This window comes from Strix uralensis, chromosome 14 (assembly GCF_047716275.1).
Source record: "Strix uralensis isolate ZFMK-TIS-50842 chromosome 14, bStrUra1, whole genome shotgun sequence".
NCBI classification, from domain to species: Eukaryota; Metazoa; Chordata; class Aves; order Strigiformes; family Strigidae; genus Strix; species Strix uralensis.
The window spans coordinates 6,925,998-6,942,142 of record NC_133985.1 but is presented as its reverse complement, the minus strand read 5'-3'; the positions used below and the strand labels follow the sequence as shown (position 1 = coordinate 6,942,142).

Here is a 16,145-nt window from a genome sequence, read left to right as displayed (position 1 = left end):
ATAAACAATGAATTGCAAATTATGCCATAAAATGACTAATCATCTACCTTGAACTTGTTACTTTCCCTCAGAACTCTGTCATCACCTCAGCTTTATCTGCGAGAAGTTTTATTCCCATCACAGTCTTCAGCTCAGCTTTTGGTTAAGGTGTTGAGCCACACATCTGCATTAAATAGACAGTTGAGTGTCCTCTGGATTAAGTCGTTCACATTCATTTGACTTTCAACAGTCAAAATGCTTGTTCTACATCTTTTATATTACTGACGAAGAAACTATATTAGTCAAAGGGGAGGGAGGGCAAATCACAAGATGAGCAGAGCATGCAAATGAAACAATTAATATCATGGGAGAGAAGGTTTGCCAGAAATCTCTGTCTCCTGGAGTTTTGACTTTGGAGTCTCTCGGAGCAATGACTGCAGCACCAGTAAAGGGCTTCACTACACAAGCCATAAACCCGGGCTTCCTCAAAAAGCGTATTGGTCAGTGATTCATGAAACTAATAATTCTAACCTGGCACTGCTCTTATCTTGATAAGTTCTGCAGCCTGCACGGCTCCAGGCTATTCTTAAAGGGAAAAAAACCTCCAACCTAATGGGAGCAGGAAAGGAGAATGAGCACAGCATTCAACTACTACATATGCTCCAGGAGGGGAAAAATCCATCTTTTCTAAATATGTAATATAATTAGGCATCCGCACTGAGGATTGATAGAAATGTTCATCAATTTGCTGGGACATGCCTCGAATACTGCAGGATTAGCAAAAATCATTGATCAATGAATTTATGCAAATATATTCTCCCCATAAAGAGAGAGTTACATTACATCTGTAACAGGCATCAGTGATTTTCAGAGGCCCTCTCTTGCCCGCTCTTATTTTATCTCAGCTGGTCTTTGATATAAAGCCTGTCACCACAGTGCCATCTGGATAGTGTTCCTTTCACTAAGCTGTACTTCCAACCTCAGATTTTGTAATATGTTATAGAACAGAGGTTATCTCAATTCCATTTCCATACCTTGAGCAATGACACCAGATCTCCCACTGACATACATCAGCAAATAAAACATTTCTTATCAAGCAACCATGTAAGCAACCCATCTTTCCTCAGTCAATTCTTTGTGCTAATTATGCATCTCTGTCACTAGGGTCCATTGGGGGTGCAGTACCTTTCTAAAAGTTCTCCAGAAAAAGGCATTTTTGTAGTTAATCTTATCTCCAGCTGATTTATATAACAGAAGCCCTGTAATAACAGCAGCCAGGTTCTTCAGGAACATTTCTCCTTCCCTTAAAGACCTACAGCGATACAGGAGGCAGGGGGAATGGGAAGGGTATAAATTACAGCACAGTCTAGTAAGTAATGGAGTAAAGAAAAATGGAAATTATCATTTGTCCACTGATCCCTCTATACTCTGGGTGCACCATTTCTCAATTGCCAAACAGACTTTTGTTCTTCCCCTGGCATAACTTGATTGCCTGTGATACAAGTTCGATGTGGAAAACTCTTAGAAAAGCCACATTCCTCATTTTTCACCTAATTTCACCTAACTGGTAGATACTTCAATTACTCTCATACTGCCAATGGTTCCTCCCTTCAGTTTTGTTTTTACGACACGCATTATGTACATGCTGACTGATGAAATAACTAAAGATTTGAAATTAATTTTATTAATTTGCATACATTTGAGCTGACATATACCCTGGGTTAAAAAAATAAAACACCACCAAAAATTCCAATCATTTTAATTTTACTATACTCAAGTATAACAGCTATGCACAACATTTTAAAAAGAAATCTCATTTTCATGATTGTATTTGGGTATTTTGGTATCAGTTATAGGAACACAATTTACAGAGTTCAAATTTGATCCTGATTGCCTCAACCGATCATAATTTCCAGCAAAATAGAGGAGGAAATCACATTTGTGTGGCATTTTCAGGCTTTCATTAAGCAGTGACATCTCATATATTTAGAATTATGTCATGACTTTCTCTCCCTGACTCTCCAGGTTGGGAAAGCAAATAAAAATCTTCTATCTAGTTAAGACATGCCCAGAATAGCATTTTGCAAATAAGTAAGACTGACTAGATAACTGAATGTTCAGCATACAATCCTAGAAACAATTAAATCCTGGCTGTAGCACAAAATAATGATTCATATTCAGAAAAGTTCTTAAAAGTTCGCTAGCACCAAAGGTAGTGCGTATTATAAGCACACTCATCCACAACATCTCTATCAGAAATTGCACAGACTACTACAATTTTTTATGAAACAGAATCCTTTATAACAGGAACGTATTGGGCTGAGAAAAGGAAAGCATGAATAACCCTTGTAAAATCCTTGCAATGACTGGATGTGTCAGACAACGTACAGAAGAACTGGGGGATGCAGACCGCAACTGGTCGGACAGATCGCGCCGTGTCCTGCTGAACACGACCCAGCGCCGAATCAGAGTTTGAAAGAAACCAGCGCGTGGCACTTGTAGCTGCATGCTTTTCTGGGCGCTTGTCATGGAGCGGGAAGAAGAGTGAGGCACAAATATTTGGAGAGAAACAGTTATATATCCAAACACTGATAGAACAATCTTAATTTCTAAGACTCCTATTATTTTAAGATTTCAGGGATGGAGAGGTGGTGTGTTTTCATTTACGTTTACATTTTACAATCTGAAAAAGTAACTTCTAAAATATCAAATATTTAGGGCCCATTTAGAATTGAAGTTACAACTTAAAATTGCTGTGAATATTTGGTTGATTGTACTTGCACTTCTTCAGTATTACTTGTGAGTGAATTATCACAATTTTTCACACTAAAGCGCCCAGAGTTGAATGGCAGATTCCTGCATGTGTAGTTTGTTGCTACAGACTCAATGACAGAGTCAGTGCTCATTCATTTCAAAAAGCAGATGAAACTGAGGAAAGAGGATTTTCAGACTCAGAGATACTGTATGAAAGACCTACAACAATTAACATGACTAACAACAAACAAAACCCCAAATCATTCCACACTCCTCTGTAGAGCAAGAACTCATCTGCCTTGTCTAATAGCTTACTATCCACAGACATCCTACGATTACCTCTTGGTATGATAAAATCTTCTAGGTCTGGGAATTTTTTTTTTACAGAAAATCTGCAATGAACAAAATGTGTTCAAGCTCCAATCCCTCTGGCTATCATTGTAAACTAGGAGAAAAAACAGCTTTTACAATATAAAACAAAGAAAACACTCCACCTAAATTGCCAACAGTGACTTGTAATTCATTCTGTCCTGCCCACATGGCACAACTGCCATGTCACCACACAGTTTTCAAGCTACCCCAGTGAGGCAAAACAATAATAAATAAATTAAAAGGGGTTTTCGCTAAATTGAGTTCTGTATCTTACTGAGAAATGGATCCTAAAACCACAAGTATTGTTCAGCACTTCCAGTCTAATGACAATAGCATATTCGTTCACTGAATAGTACTAGTTTATCCAGTTTGACTGAGCTTGTTGAACCACCTTGAAATTAATTCCTTTTACTTGTGTATCCTAAGAGGCTGAAGGTGAAATGCTGAGTTCTGAAAGAGTTTTATCTCCTATGCTTCATAATTTTGGACATTTGGAAATAAGGATATGGACTAATTTCTAATCTACAAAGGATATGAACATTGTAATGCCACACACCATAAGGAATACTGGACAATTATTTTGAAGAATTCTTTGGGGGTTTTTTTTGGTTTTCTTTTGTGAGGTTTTTTAATAATCTTTAAACATACTTTCAGCTACACTTATACATATTTCTCAATAATACTGTTATTGCCAGGTATTGCCACAGGGCATAACTAAAAATTAAGCAGAGCAGAAAACCTCCTCCTACTGAAAATGACACTTTAGTTAGTGAAAGTTTCACACCAATTTTCTCTGCATTTCTATTCCAACAGGTCATAAATTAGTTAATAACTTTTGCCACCCCTTTATAAATACATGCTCCTTTCACATTTTATTGCTGTTTCAGTTTCAGTGGTTGCACACACCTTACTGTGTCTTGGACTGCAAGAACAAACCCACTGAAATATGCTCTATTGTCTTACAAAAAGGGGGAAAGGAAGTATGTTAACAAGAAAAATCCCAACAGATTAAAAATAAAATCTTTATGGGAAGCCATACAGAAAATCTGACACAAAAAGGAACAAAACCAGCCCCAGTGCAAAACTACCAAGAAAGGATGTTTAAGTAAGCATGTCAGTTCTGCATGTAATTTCTCAGACGTTACTTTCACCTTGCTGCAGGGGGAAAGACAATCAACAGAAGGCACCACAGCACTTTATACTCAACATTTTTGCATCTTTTTAACCCAAAATTCCGCGTCACCAGTAGCACTTGGCACCTGCATTATGGTCTACACAGGTCAGGTCATAGGATCAGGGACACCCTTTAGGACATTCGAAACACAGAAGCTCATAAACAAAGAAGTGACCAAAAGACCATGCTTGTATCAGGAGCCGCAGTGAGTGCCTTGGTCTGATCCAAGCTCCAGGGGAAGATAGCAAGTCATTGCACCATGTCAAGTATGGAAACTAGTCACAAATTTCAGTCCTGTTTTCATCTCTGCCTCTGTGCTATTTGTTGGTACAAGAATGTATTCGTAACACAGAAAAAGAAAATAAAAGTAGTAAATGAAAACAGCTTGTAGTGAGGCAGAAATAAGCAACATGGACCATGGAGTGCTCTTCATTCTGAAGGATAACTGCACAACTTCCTTGTCTTCCTACATCTACCAAATCACCAGGCTCCTTGCACTCATGCTTTTTGAGGAATTCAAGGTGAATGAGAAATCTACTTCTGCACTTCTAGATTTCAGTGATTGAAATCTAGAAACTAAAGTGCTTTTAAAGAAATTGTTCCTATTTTTTTAGCAATGCTAAGCATTTTGTCTCTGCCCTGAGTTATCTACAGAATTTAGAATTTTGTAGACGTGCGGATGTGCAGAGAAAAGATGCAGAAATGTAAATGTTTGATATCAGAAAGGTCACAAGATTTCAGTAAGATGAAGAAGAAATACATTATCTAGTACCCTTGCAAACTCTTCAAACAGATAATTAGATAAATTTTTGCCAGAATCATTAAATACCTTCTACATATTGCATTACAGGTTAAAATATATCTCCATAAAATAAACAGTGAGTCTGAAAGGATGACATTTGATTTCACTTGTTAATATTCTCTGATCGTTCAAATCGCTTTAATTTTTTAACGTTTATGACTGTTTTACAACTGAAGATATGATGTTCTCTGGCGCATTAAGCAAATTTATTTTGATAGATTAAATGCTCAAACTTTCTTTGAAGAAAAACTTGAAAGAAATTCAGACTAGGTTGGAAGTATAAAACTCACATTTTGTGACTGCAAGAAAAATACCTTTAGAAATAAATATGATCAATCTATTTTCTCATCTTTTAGAATTAAGATTGATTTTTCCTATAGCAGTATGTCTGTACTGAAAATTAAAAATGCATTAAAGAACTGATTATGATGCATTTTATATATCCTCCTCTTCTCCCACCCACAAATAACTGGCATAGAACTAACCAATTAAAAGCAGAGAGGCAAATAAACTAATTCAACATTTACTACATCTTGGGGAGAAGGAATGCATTCCCAGCAACTTTTTCAGAGCCTGCAGAACTCAGTAATATCAGAAAAAAGGCTCCATTTACTGCCCAGGCTATTTTAGTGAAAGTTATAGCACAGTCTACTGTCAGTGAAGGACTGATTCACTCTCTGCGGATATGGAAGATCAGTCCATTAAAAAAAAAAAAAAGTCAATTTTATAGGAGTTCATGATTTTTTCCTTTTCTTCCTTTCTTTCACCACACAGTAGACTTTTCAATCTGACAGACAAGTAGAACACATTACTTTTCCTGAAAAGTGCTATTAATATCGAATTCAAACAATACTCTTGATAATGTAAGTTCCCAGATAAGAAACTCTGCAGATACCTGCTGTTAGCTCAATGTGAGCAATACACACTATCTGATCAGTATCAATATCCCAGCCCAGGAGAGCGAGGGCCCAAAGGTGTCTCGGCTGACCGTGGCAGACAAACACGCACTGCCACCACTCCAGGTCCCTAAGAAAGCTGAACTTGCTTCTGCTGAAACTGATGGCAAAACTCCTTTGAGCGTCAGTACAAGGTGGGTAGAGTCCTTGGGGAAGAACTCCCTGTATTATCACATGTGTATTCAAGACCACTGTCGTGCGTGGCACAGCGCTGTCTATAAAGCCAGTTGTTTTGCTTGTTCTCAGAAGCTAAAGGCCATGTCTTGAGTCTGCTGAACCTCCAGGTGCCAGGACTGTGTGAGGCAGGTGCTTATTTTAGCCATCTACCATTTGCTGTTTCATACTGTGTAATTTCAGGGCAAGCTTTTCAGCAGTCTGAGCAGGCCTTCCCTGCTGTATTTAAGCGTATACTGTTTCAGTGCTGGACCAGTATTAACTCCAGTTCAGATGCTGAGGGTTTGAATTTTGGAGGGGTCGTCCCCCTGCCACTCCCTCTCCATTTTGGCTTAGGACTGTGTGCTTTCACAAGTATTAACACTTTCAGCTTTTCAGTATTAACTTTCAGGTAACAGAGAAAGCTTTATATCAGTTCATATAGTCAAAACCTATTCCAGAAAAGGTCTCTAAGTGAACAAGAAACTATTAGTAATAAGCAAATTACCTGCTCAGATACTGAGTTCTGGGTAATATTGGATTTTACATTACGATGACGGTGCTCTAAATCTAATGTGCATTTTCTCTGTTAGAGTCAGCTCTCACTGTCAAATCTTTTTTTTCTTTTTTTGGTTTGTGCTGCAGCTTTAACAGCCAATGTGTAAAGTTTGTGGTACATGAAGAGCACAACGTGGTGTTATTTCAGCCCTCAGAGAAGGATCCTCCCCAAAAGCCAATGACTGCACTGAACAAGCCTGCCAAACACCCGTCTCTCCTCCCTCTTACATAGCAAACACCTTTTAAACATCTTTTTGTCTAGGGCAATTGTCAGATATCTCATAATATTGTTCCCCACGAACCTGTTACCCATCCGCTACTCGACATTACGCAGACCTGGGCAGGTTTCTGGCTGCAGAGCATACATCGGACGCACTTTGAATACTGCTGAACCCCATCTGTTCCACGCAGCAGCAAGCACGGCAATATCCCTGCTCCTCAGGAGCGGCAGCAGAGAAGTCGTCTATTGTGGCTTAATTAGCAGTAACCCCAGCCTGGGGGAAGTGTGAGATTTCACTTTGCTACCTACACCACCGGTCTGAGGTGGGAAGGAAGGATATCAAGCCCCCCGATTTTCCCAGCACTGCAGCACGGGGAGAGCCACCCCCCCACCGCCCCAGCACAGCACCAAGTCAACTCACAGGATCTCCAGGTCGCGCAGGGCTCGGAAGGCTCCATCTTCGATGCAGCTGATCTGGTTGTTGTCCAGTTGCCTGCAGAAAGGAAGGGAGAGGATGAAGGCTGGCTGGTACGGGCAGAGCTGCCTCGGAGCGCCAGGTTGGGGGCTTCCCCGTCACCGAGGTGTCCCTCCACCCCCTCGCAGCGCCTGCTCGCCACCCGGCGCAGGGCTGCTCAGCTGCCACGCTGCTCTGGCTCTGCTCGCTGCTGTCTGACAGCGCTGCACGCTACCGCACACTGAAGCCTGTCAGGTCTCAGTAAATATTAATTGCGCCTTTTTTTTTTTTTTTTTTTTTAAAGGCAGAAGGGAGTAATTTCATTACATTAGGGCATCCAATCCATTATGAGCTTTTACCGTCATGTCACTGAAACAATTTCATTAAGCTAAAGGCCTGTAAATCATTGGAGGTCACTATGCTGCCCTCCGTGACCTCCCAGAATGCCTTTTTTTCTTTTACTGGAAGTTGGAGTCCTCTGTCCTGACAGTACTAAATCTCCAGGCTTTATCTGCCCAAGAGCTGTGAGAGTGCATGGGGAATATACCAATTCCAAATTAGACTCAACTAATCTAATTTTATAGTCTTTTTATTATTCTAAGCACCAAATGTCTGTGGTGGTTCGATGCCTCTCTGCATTGTTACTGGTCCCATCTGGTAGCCCGTTCTATTGAAAGATTTCTGTCTAAATACAGATTCTGTCTAACTGCATCAGGGAGAGCAATCCGGTGACAGAAAGCATTATACACACGTACACTTAAAACACTATTTTGCTTCAAAATGTGTAATTTAATATTTGGATGGTGGAGTTCTCTCATTTGTCTCCCTGCATACGCATGATTTAAACATATTTTACAATATATGTGGATACAGCAGTGCAGCTACATCTGTCTCTTCTGCTTAGAAAATTAAAGTTGTAAGTTGTAATTTAAAATTCAGTGATTACATTTTCTGACATCTGATCCCGTAAATTTTACACTTAGACAAATAAAATTATGTACCTACCCAAGTGTAAGTAAAATAGCTGCATTTCATAAAAAAAACCAGATGCAGGCTTGCGACTGTATTATATACTGTCCTTGGCACAGGATAAACTTTAGATTTGATGAGGCAGGGACCATTTGTCCTGTGTGTGTAAAGTACCATGAACAAAGATATCAAGACTGCATCGCAGTTTCTGGTTGCTATTAAAAAAATAATAAATATATATGCAGAGATAGCAAATATACACACCTGTGTATAATATATTTGTATAGTTTTACCAACTTCTTTCCAATTATTTGCTGTATCTAATTTTTGGTCTAAGTAAACATTTGTCACAACTTTGTTTTTATACAATAATAAAGAAGAGAGAGAGTAAATATAATCTTATGCACCTCTTTAAAGACTGAGTTTGATCTACTAACATTGAACACCTTGAATATGTACATGTTTGACAACTATGGGAAACTTATTTTTTGTAACGTAGTCTGATCTTGATGAACATCACATTTTTTATGATTTAAAGTGCATGAAACACATACACACTAAAAAGTCTATTTAAAAGCTTAGCAAGCATAAAGCCCAGCTAAGGTTTCTCATACCTCTCATAACTTTGGAGAACATGCTGAATTTGGCAAAACTTCAGTCATGTCTCCTCTACTGCCAGATACCAGGATGTACAATCATCCAAAATAGGTTCTTCTGTAGCATAAGAGTTCATGCATAGTATATGTACATATGTATGTAAGTATATAGATACATATTTATTTATGTTCTCTTTGTTTCTCCCACCACCTAGCAAAGATGCTAAAAACTTATTTTTGACTACTGGGAGGACCAGTGGCTGCTGAGTGGCTTTTTCTGAGATCCCTGTTTAATTGTGTGGGTTGTTAAAAATTTGTTGCTCAAACAGAAAGGATCATGCATTTCAGGAAGAATAAACTTTAAATGAGTTAAATATAACACTGGTTGCATGACTAAGTACTTTACACTTCAGTTGGCTTTATTAAGCATAAAGTTGGCACATGCTAGCATGACGAAGAGAAAGCAGGCGCAACTTGAGAATCACCTCTCTCTTCTCCTACGGGAAGTACTATATATTGCCTATTTTGATCTGAATTATAGTTAAATATTGATTTCTCTGCCAAATACACTAAAATAAGCAAATAAACCCTGTGTGCTAGTCACAAAGCCTTCTGATTAAAGGGCTCCATATGTGGTGTATTGGGTTTTTTTTAAAAAACACTACTCTCATCCATTGATTTTTGTTGAAAAAGCGTAATGACAATGTTAATCATATTTCTATAGGTCCAGACATGCTACTGCTAACAACCAAGTTTAGTCCGTGTGATTAATCCACAGGACCACAGCAAGGGAAACCTTTAGATGCTCAGAAGACATGCACTTAGCAGGATAGTCAGTAAAATGGGAAAATATTCATTGGAGATACACCCTGATTCTGCGTGCCCCATAAACTATATCTGCACAGTCTCTGGAAGACATCCACACATTTAATGCTTCTTTGTAACAGAGCTCATGTCTCCTGATATCTATCATGCCAAAACATTCACATCTGTGTTTAAGCATGAGAATTTCTTCTCAAAAGGAACAGAACTATTAGCTGTCTTAAAATTTGACATGACTGTTTTTAAGACCCTTCACCTCCCCATTTATTTTTCTATGTGTAAAGATAGAAATTCTATTTCTTTGCATCTGTACAGCACCTGGTGAGTGGTTAAGCAGAGACTAGAGATTTGAGAGTTTGAAGTCTAAACAACATCTTCCTTCCAAGACAATGTGTTAGTTTAAAGTTTTGAGAAAACTTCAGGTAAAGCCTTACAGAATGGCAAAGACAGGTGTTCAACACATACTTTTATACCCGTGAAAACAAAATAAAAATCCTGTGATGTGGGCTAGCAGCCAGCTCACATACTCAAAGCGGGTAAGCTGTGCGTGCAGTTCTTCAATGTGCACAATAGACATGCCTAACATTTGTTGAGAAGAACATCTTACCTGAATAAAACTAATCATATGCAGAGAAAGCAAAAATTCTCGTTTAAAAACAAAGGAAAAAATCAGTATTTCAGAAGAGGTGGCACATACATTTCCTTGAGGAACTGCTCTCATTTCTTCATCGCTGCCTCGTGAACGGAGTACTCACACGGAGCACTGCTACCTGAGACACAGATCAGCTGCTCCAGGTTTACAGGTAAATTTAAAAAATGGTCTCAGCCAGCAGAAGCATTTATTCAGATTTAAATGCCATCTCTATTTGTCAGTGTTTATACCCTTTCTAGAAGATCTTTTTCTCCTCAATATTACAAAGAGGATGTTATGCATGCAATGGTGTAATATAATGGTGAAAAAAGGTAGGACAACACAAACTCAGATTAAAGATGCACTTTTAAAATGGACAAAGTCACTTTTTTAACCTCTCTTTACTCCTGCCTTTTGAAAGAACACAGCACTAAGCTCAGACTTCACCTAAAACTGCCAAGTGATTCAACTGCCTCCAAAGAAAATAAGGGTTCTCACACAGAAAAAAGTAAGTCTCTGTATTTAAGAGAGGCTGAAGGATGAATGAAACCACAAAAACTGAGGTGTGTGAAACAGCCATACAATATGTATGGCATGTTATAAGAGCTATAAGCCACAGCATAAAGAAATAAACACCACCAAACTTTGAACTTCCAAGTTTTTGCTACGTCAGATAGGTACCTAACTTCTATTTGGGTGCAAGTGTTACGGTTAAATGCCCAATCTCTCATGCATTAGACACAAAGCACAGGGCTAGGGCTCGGTGACGTTGTCAGAAGGGTTCTTGCTCCGACGTCAGTGCGCTGAGATCCCAGCCTGGGAAAGCCAGCAGCTCGCGTGTGATTGAATTACCTACGCTGACCTCACCTAAGAGGCTCCAGGGATTTAAGATCTCTGTGACAGGCAATTAGCAACCAGACAATACTAACAGATAGAAAGAGCAATTCCAGAAGATCTCAGAGAACAGAGCAAAACACTCAAGCAAGGAAAATATTGAATGGGTATATGGGATTTAGGTGAAGTGTGACACAGACAAATGCTTATAAACAATGCAAGAATTTATAAAACTATTTGGAGAAAAAGGATCTTTCGTATGGTAGAGCTATAATACATAATGCCACATCTATTATTGCAATTTGACTCTACCATTACTCAATAACTAGTCTCAGTTTTTATTAAAAAGCAGGAAAATTATGTGACTAATTATATGCAACTGATTCATCACTGGCCATCTTTAAAATTGATGTTTTAAAGAAAAAAACTTTGACACAAATGACCTTTCTATGAAATGAGAAATAACGCTGCATCCCAATAGATTTATATCACTGGACAGTCTATGGTTTGGCCAAGACATTGCTTTAACTGTTTTAAACACCATTTCCCTAATAGAGGATAACTCCAGCTTATCCATTTAGATTTGTACATTATCTGTCATACATAAGAGTTAAATTTCAAATAACAATTGGAAAGAATAGTATTTTACAATGTTGATATTCTTTTGCGATTTGAAATAATCTTCTAAATACCGAGGTTTGGAGGTTTTGCTCACAACAATAAGGAATACTTAGTTTTCAAATGCATTTGAGAAATAAAAATCCCCAGCAACAAAGCTGATATAATTCTTATCATGCTACTAGATTTAGGAATTAAAAAAACCCAAAACTGTTCTAAAACATTAAAGAATTGAATTCATACAGTGAAATTATACAAAACCAAACCAATATAATCTTTTACTAACATTAAAAGTTAATGTTTAAAACCCTCCATTTGTATTACTAGCAATGTTTATTCATAGTACAGCAACTAACCTGATGCCATATATAAAAGTTTTCAATATTTTTTCTGCAATTAGCCATACTCACATTCATGAAGAAGAGGTTCTTCAAGCATAAACATTTCACACTAATGAACTATATAATCAGTGTTTTGTACTTCATTTGTTTCAGTGAGACATTTTTTTCCCATTTACAAACAGTACCGAGGCCACTGCAGAGCTCAAGTTTTAATCTGGTTTGTAATTATACTGTGACAGTAGTTTAATTCCAACCTCTTTCAGTATTTTGTCCAGAATCTAGTTAAATATTTAAATAAATTAATTCATATTACTGTAATAAATACTTTTCAGATTTCTTTGTTTCTCATATTTTACATGTTTAGCATAAAAAGTGATAGAATAGTTGCATAATTAAGAAAGTTCTACTGTTACGGATATGAAATTACTACTGTTATAGGTATCTACTGTTGTAGATCCAAGATTAAGCAAGAGTCATTTCCTTGTTAATCAAAGACTTACATATTTAACTAGAAGTATCCGTATTAAAGGTATCGTATTACTAAAGTATTTAAAGGAATTTTCAATACCCATTTCACAGGAAGGGAAATTTACTCTAACTTATTATAGAATCATTGTTAGAAAAAAATGAATGTTGTTAATTACAACTCCAAAAGAACCTCAGTTTGGACAACATTTTTCCCAAGCCTTTTCCATTTTTTTCCTAATACAAACTGCTGGGTCTATGCCATCACCTTCCTGTAAAGTTTACAACCTAGTACTGAAGCTCTTCAAAAACCTGTAAGAATTAGAGACACTCTATAACATTTATTGTCCAGCCTCCAAACCAGTCCTTATATAACTTTGAGAACATTAACATTTCAAAGGAAAGTGACACCAATACATCTATGTAAAATTTCTCACATAGCAAACTAAAGTCCTTATCCTTAAATTGATAAGTAAGCACCATAAATGGTAATAGATGGTCCTCTGAAGTAACACTAAATTCAATTAAACTGAAATATAAAGTTTTTTCAAAGCAGCTTTTAATGCATTTTTCATGTTTAATTTCTACTCTTTATTGATGCTTTACTAAAATAATTCTATAAGAGCTTGCTTGTATTAGAAAATTTAAAGAATTTATAGATTAAATTCAACATTAAAATAATTCTCAAGTGGAGTAAATCAGTGGTGCAAAACACAAATGACAGAGCTGCTGTGATCAAGCTGCAATCTCCCTCTGGGATTTTTACAAGTGTTCCAAAATTCCTTTTTTTTTTGTTTGTTTCCTAAAGATATGGCTTTGCCAAAAGCTACGGTTGAAGCACTGTGCAGAAACGGCTCATCTGCATGAAATAATTAGGCAGAGTCATATTCTCTGTCTTCAGTTTTCATACCCGACCTATGTTGCCAGGTTGTTAAATACGGAGGGAGGGATATCTGATTTGGAGGGGAAGAGTTGCTTATAAAGAATTACTTTGCAGGCTATTCAAAAGTATTAAGTATTTACTCTCAGTTTTTTTTATTACATTAACCCACAATTCAAAATGTTGCTGTCAAAAACCAGACATCATATTAGCTTAATGCAAAATCTAAGTGGCAAATGAACATGTAGACTACTCCTGCCTCTTCCCACAAGGATAAATACACACAAGCCCAAGATTTCCTTTCAACATCAGGGGGTTTAGAACAATTTTTTTTTTTCTTTTTTTAACTCTCTCTGGTTGCTGATGTAACAAATAGTGCATACCAAGCACAGAAATGGCTGTCTCCATAGCAATTGGGGCAGGTTTTGCCGTTTCCCTAGTTACTCTTGACTGATAACCATCTGTTGTTCTCCTCTGCCATAGCCCCAGAGGGGAAAAGGGGAAGAAATGAGGAAGATAAAATGGGTGTTAGAGAATATAAAAGTTATTTACTATAGTGGTTTTTACATTTTCAGAAGGCTTGCGCTTACTTAAGTCTTTGTTTTATTTATTGTTATTTTCAGTTGACAAGTATCAAATATCCCATGTAAAGTCCTAATTCCAAAGTGTTACTAATCATTCACCTTATTAATAGGAAATCATACTAGGGAATCGCATTAGGAATATTAATAAGCAATCATATCATTAGGGATGTTACTATGAACCTGTGGAAAATCTGGAACTAAGGTGCTTACATAGAAAAAAATATGCAGATATTTAAATAATTAGGAGAAATTTGCAATATACAAAGAGTACGGGGTAGAGGAAGTGCAGAAGGTTAACACCCAGGTAGCTGCTGCAGGTGGAAAAGGATCACTAAGTAACTGCTACTTTCCACCCCTGACCTGCAATAATGGCTGGAAGTTACCTCTGTTTACACGTTTGTGACCATCATTTCCATCAAACTGTGAGCGCCTTCCTCCCCTTCAGCGTGCCTGTGTAGTGCTCTAAGACGGGTACAGGAAGCGCAGGGACCAGGCTCCCTGTGTCCACAGCCTTCCTCGGGGACAGCAGCGCCGCTGAATGTGCACCACGGGCAGCCCCCGCTGGCCCTGCTGCCCGAGGCGTGCGTCAGGATGTGTGTGTACTGTGAGCAAGGTCAGTGCTTACACAGGCTCATGTACCATCAGGGTATTACTTACATGGAACTAATAGCACATAAGTCATGCTCATTTTGAAGGAAAAACAAATAAGCCTCCACAGGCTAGCTGTTACAGCAGATCAATACAGCAATATGCAATTGGGATTGGGGTTTTTCGTTGGACATTATTCTGTATATTCTGTGTAGTAACAAATTCATTACAGGACCAAAAATTTAAAAAGACAGACACAGAATGCTTCATCCCTTAATATTAAAATTTGTATCAGCTGTCAGTTGTCAAAGAGAGATGAAATTTGTTTGGAGCTACCAGTATTTCTAAAACGTGGCTAGGGGACTGCAAGAAACTCTCCAGAGCGATGCAACAAGGCAGGGTTGTTGCTCTGCTGGTTCTTAGTCACAGCGCTGGACAGGAGATGTTCTGGACACAGATGACAATAGTGCTGCCCCGAGGACACCTCTGAAGGGCTTCCCTGGGGCCACCCATCTGCCCAGCTCCTGCCAGTGGCAGCTCAGGAGCCAGGGCTGCCCAGAGCTGGTCGGGAGAAGGGGCTAGTGATGCCCACGTGTACTGCCAGGATAAAGGGCGGGATGTAGCAAAGCAAGGTGGTTATTTAACAGGGTTGCTTAGTGAAAATCATATTAATTCTGGTGTTTCATTGTTTACATATTTTTATTATTAATAGTTTACTAAATTCAGCTTTGAGAGGAAAACTAGGGCTCTCATGCCTTTAAGAGGCTTAGACTTTTTCAGCAAACATGAAAATTACATGAAGCGATAGAGGCTGTGGCAGAGAGCAAATGCAATAGACCTCGGCAATTAAGCGAAGGTAAACGCGCCCAAGGGCCAGACACCAGAAGCACCCCTTTTACGCTGTTAGGAAGATGACAGAGCAAAAAGGAATCTTGACATTCGATCTCCAGACATCTGACCCCTTTGAAATCACATATTACCTTAGATTAATTCTATTGCCCAGAGTCATACAATGACTTGAGATACGTTTTCCAGCTCTTAAGACAAAAATTAGAAGGAAATAATACCAGAGTAAGTGTAAGTGTTGTGAGTAAAGTCACAGCAAAGTGTCAACCTTGTTACAAGGCTGGTAAATTTGGGAAACCAGTAAAGATTTTTGTGTTTTGGTGACTTTTTTTTTAAATTAGAAAAATTAGTATCTAGTGGATGAATACTCAACTAACATCTTGCACTTACGAACTGTAGGATTGTAGTATAACACACCAAGAAATTTTTCAATCAGATCCTGGTTTATCACAGTTTTAAAAAAACCAAAAATGGCCTGTTAAAGCTGGAGAGGGAAGAACAGTTTTGAATATCTCAGTGCCCCATTTTGGTTTGGGGATTTATTTTTTT

At 38.1% G+C, this 16,145-nt stretch overlaps 1 protein-coding gene across 2 annotated transcripts in view; it reads right to left on the bottom strand.

The window, feature by feature from the left end:
- SLIT3 (slit guidance ligand 3) overlaps positions 1-16,145 on the bottom strand; it is a 528,649-nt gene that overhangs the window by 221,626 nt on the left and 290,878 nt on the right. For both annotated transcript variants that reach the window (XM_074883610.1, XM_074883609.1), the window contains exon 6: positions 7,390-7,461. In XM_074883610.1, coding sequence (XP_074739711.1) covers positions 7,390-7,461 — 72 coding nt within the window. The remainder of the gene's footprint in view (positions 1-7,389; positions 7,462-16,145) is intronic.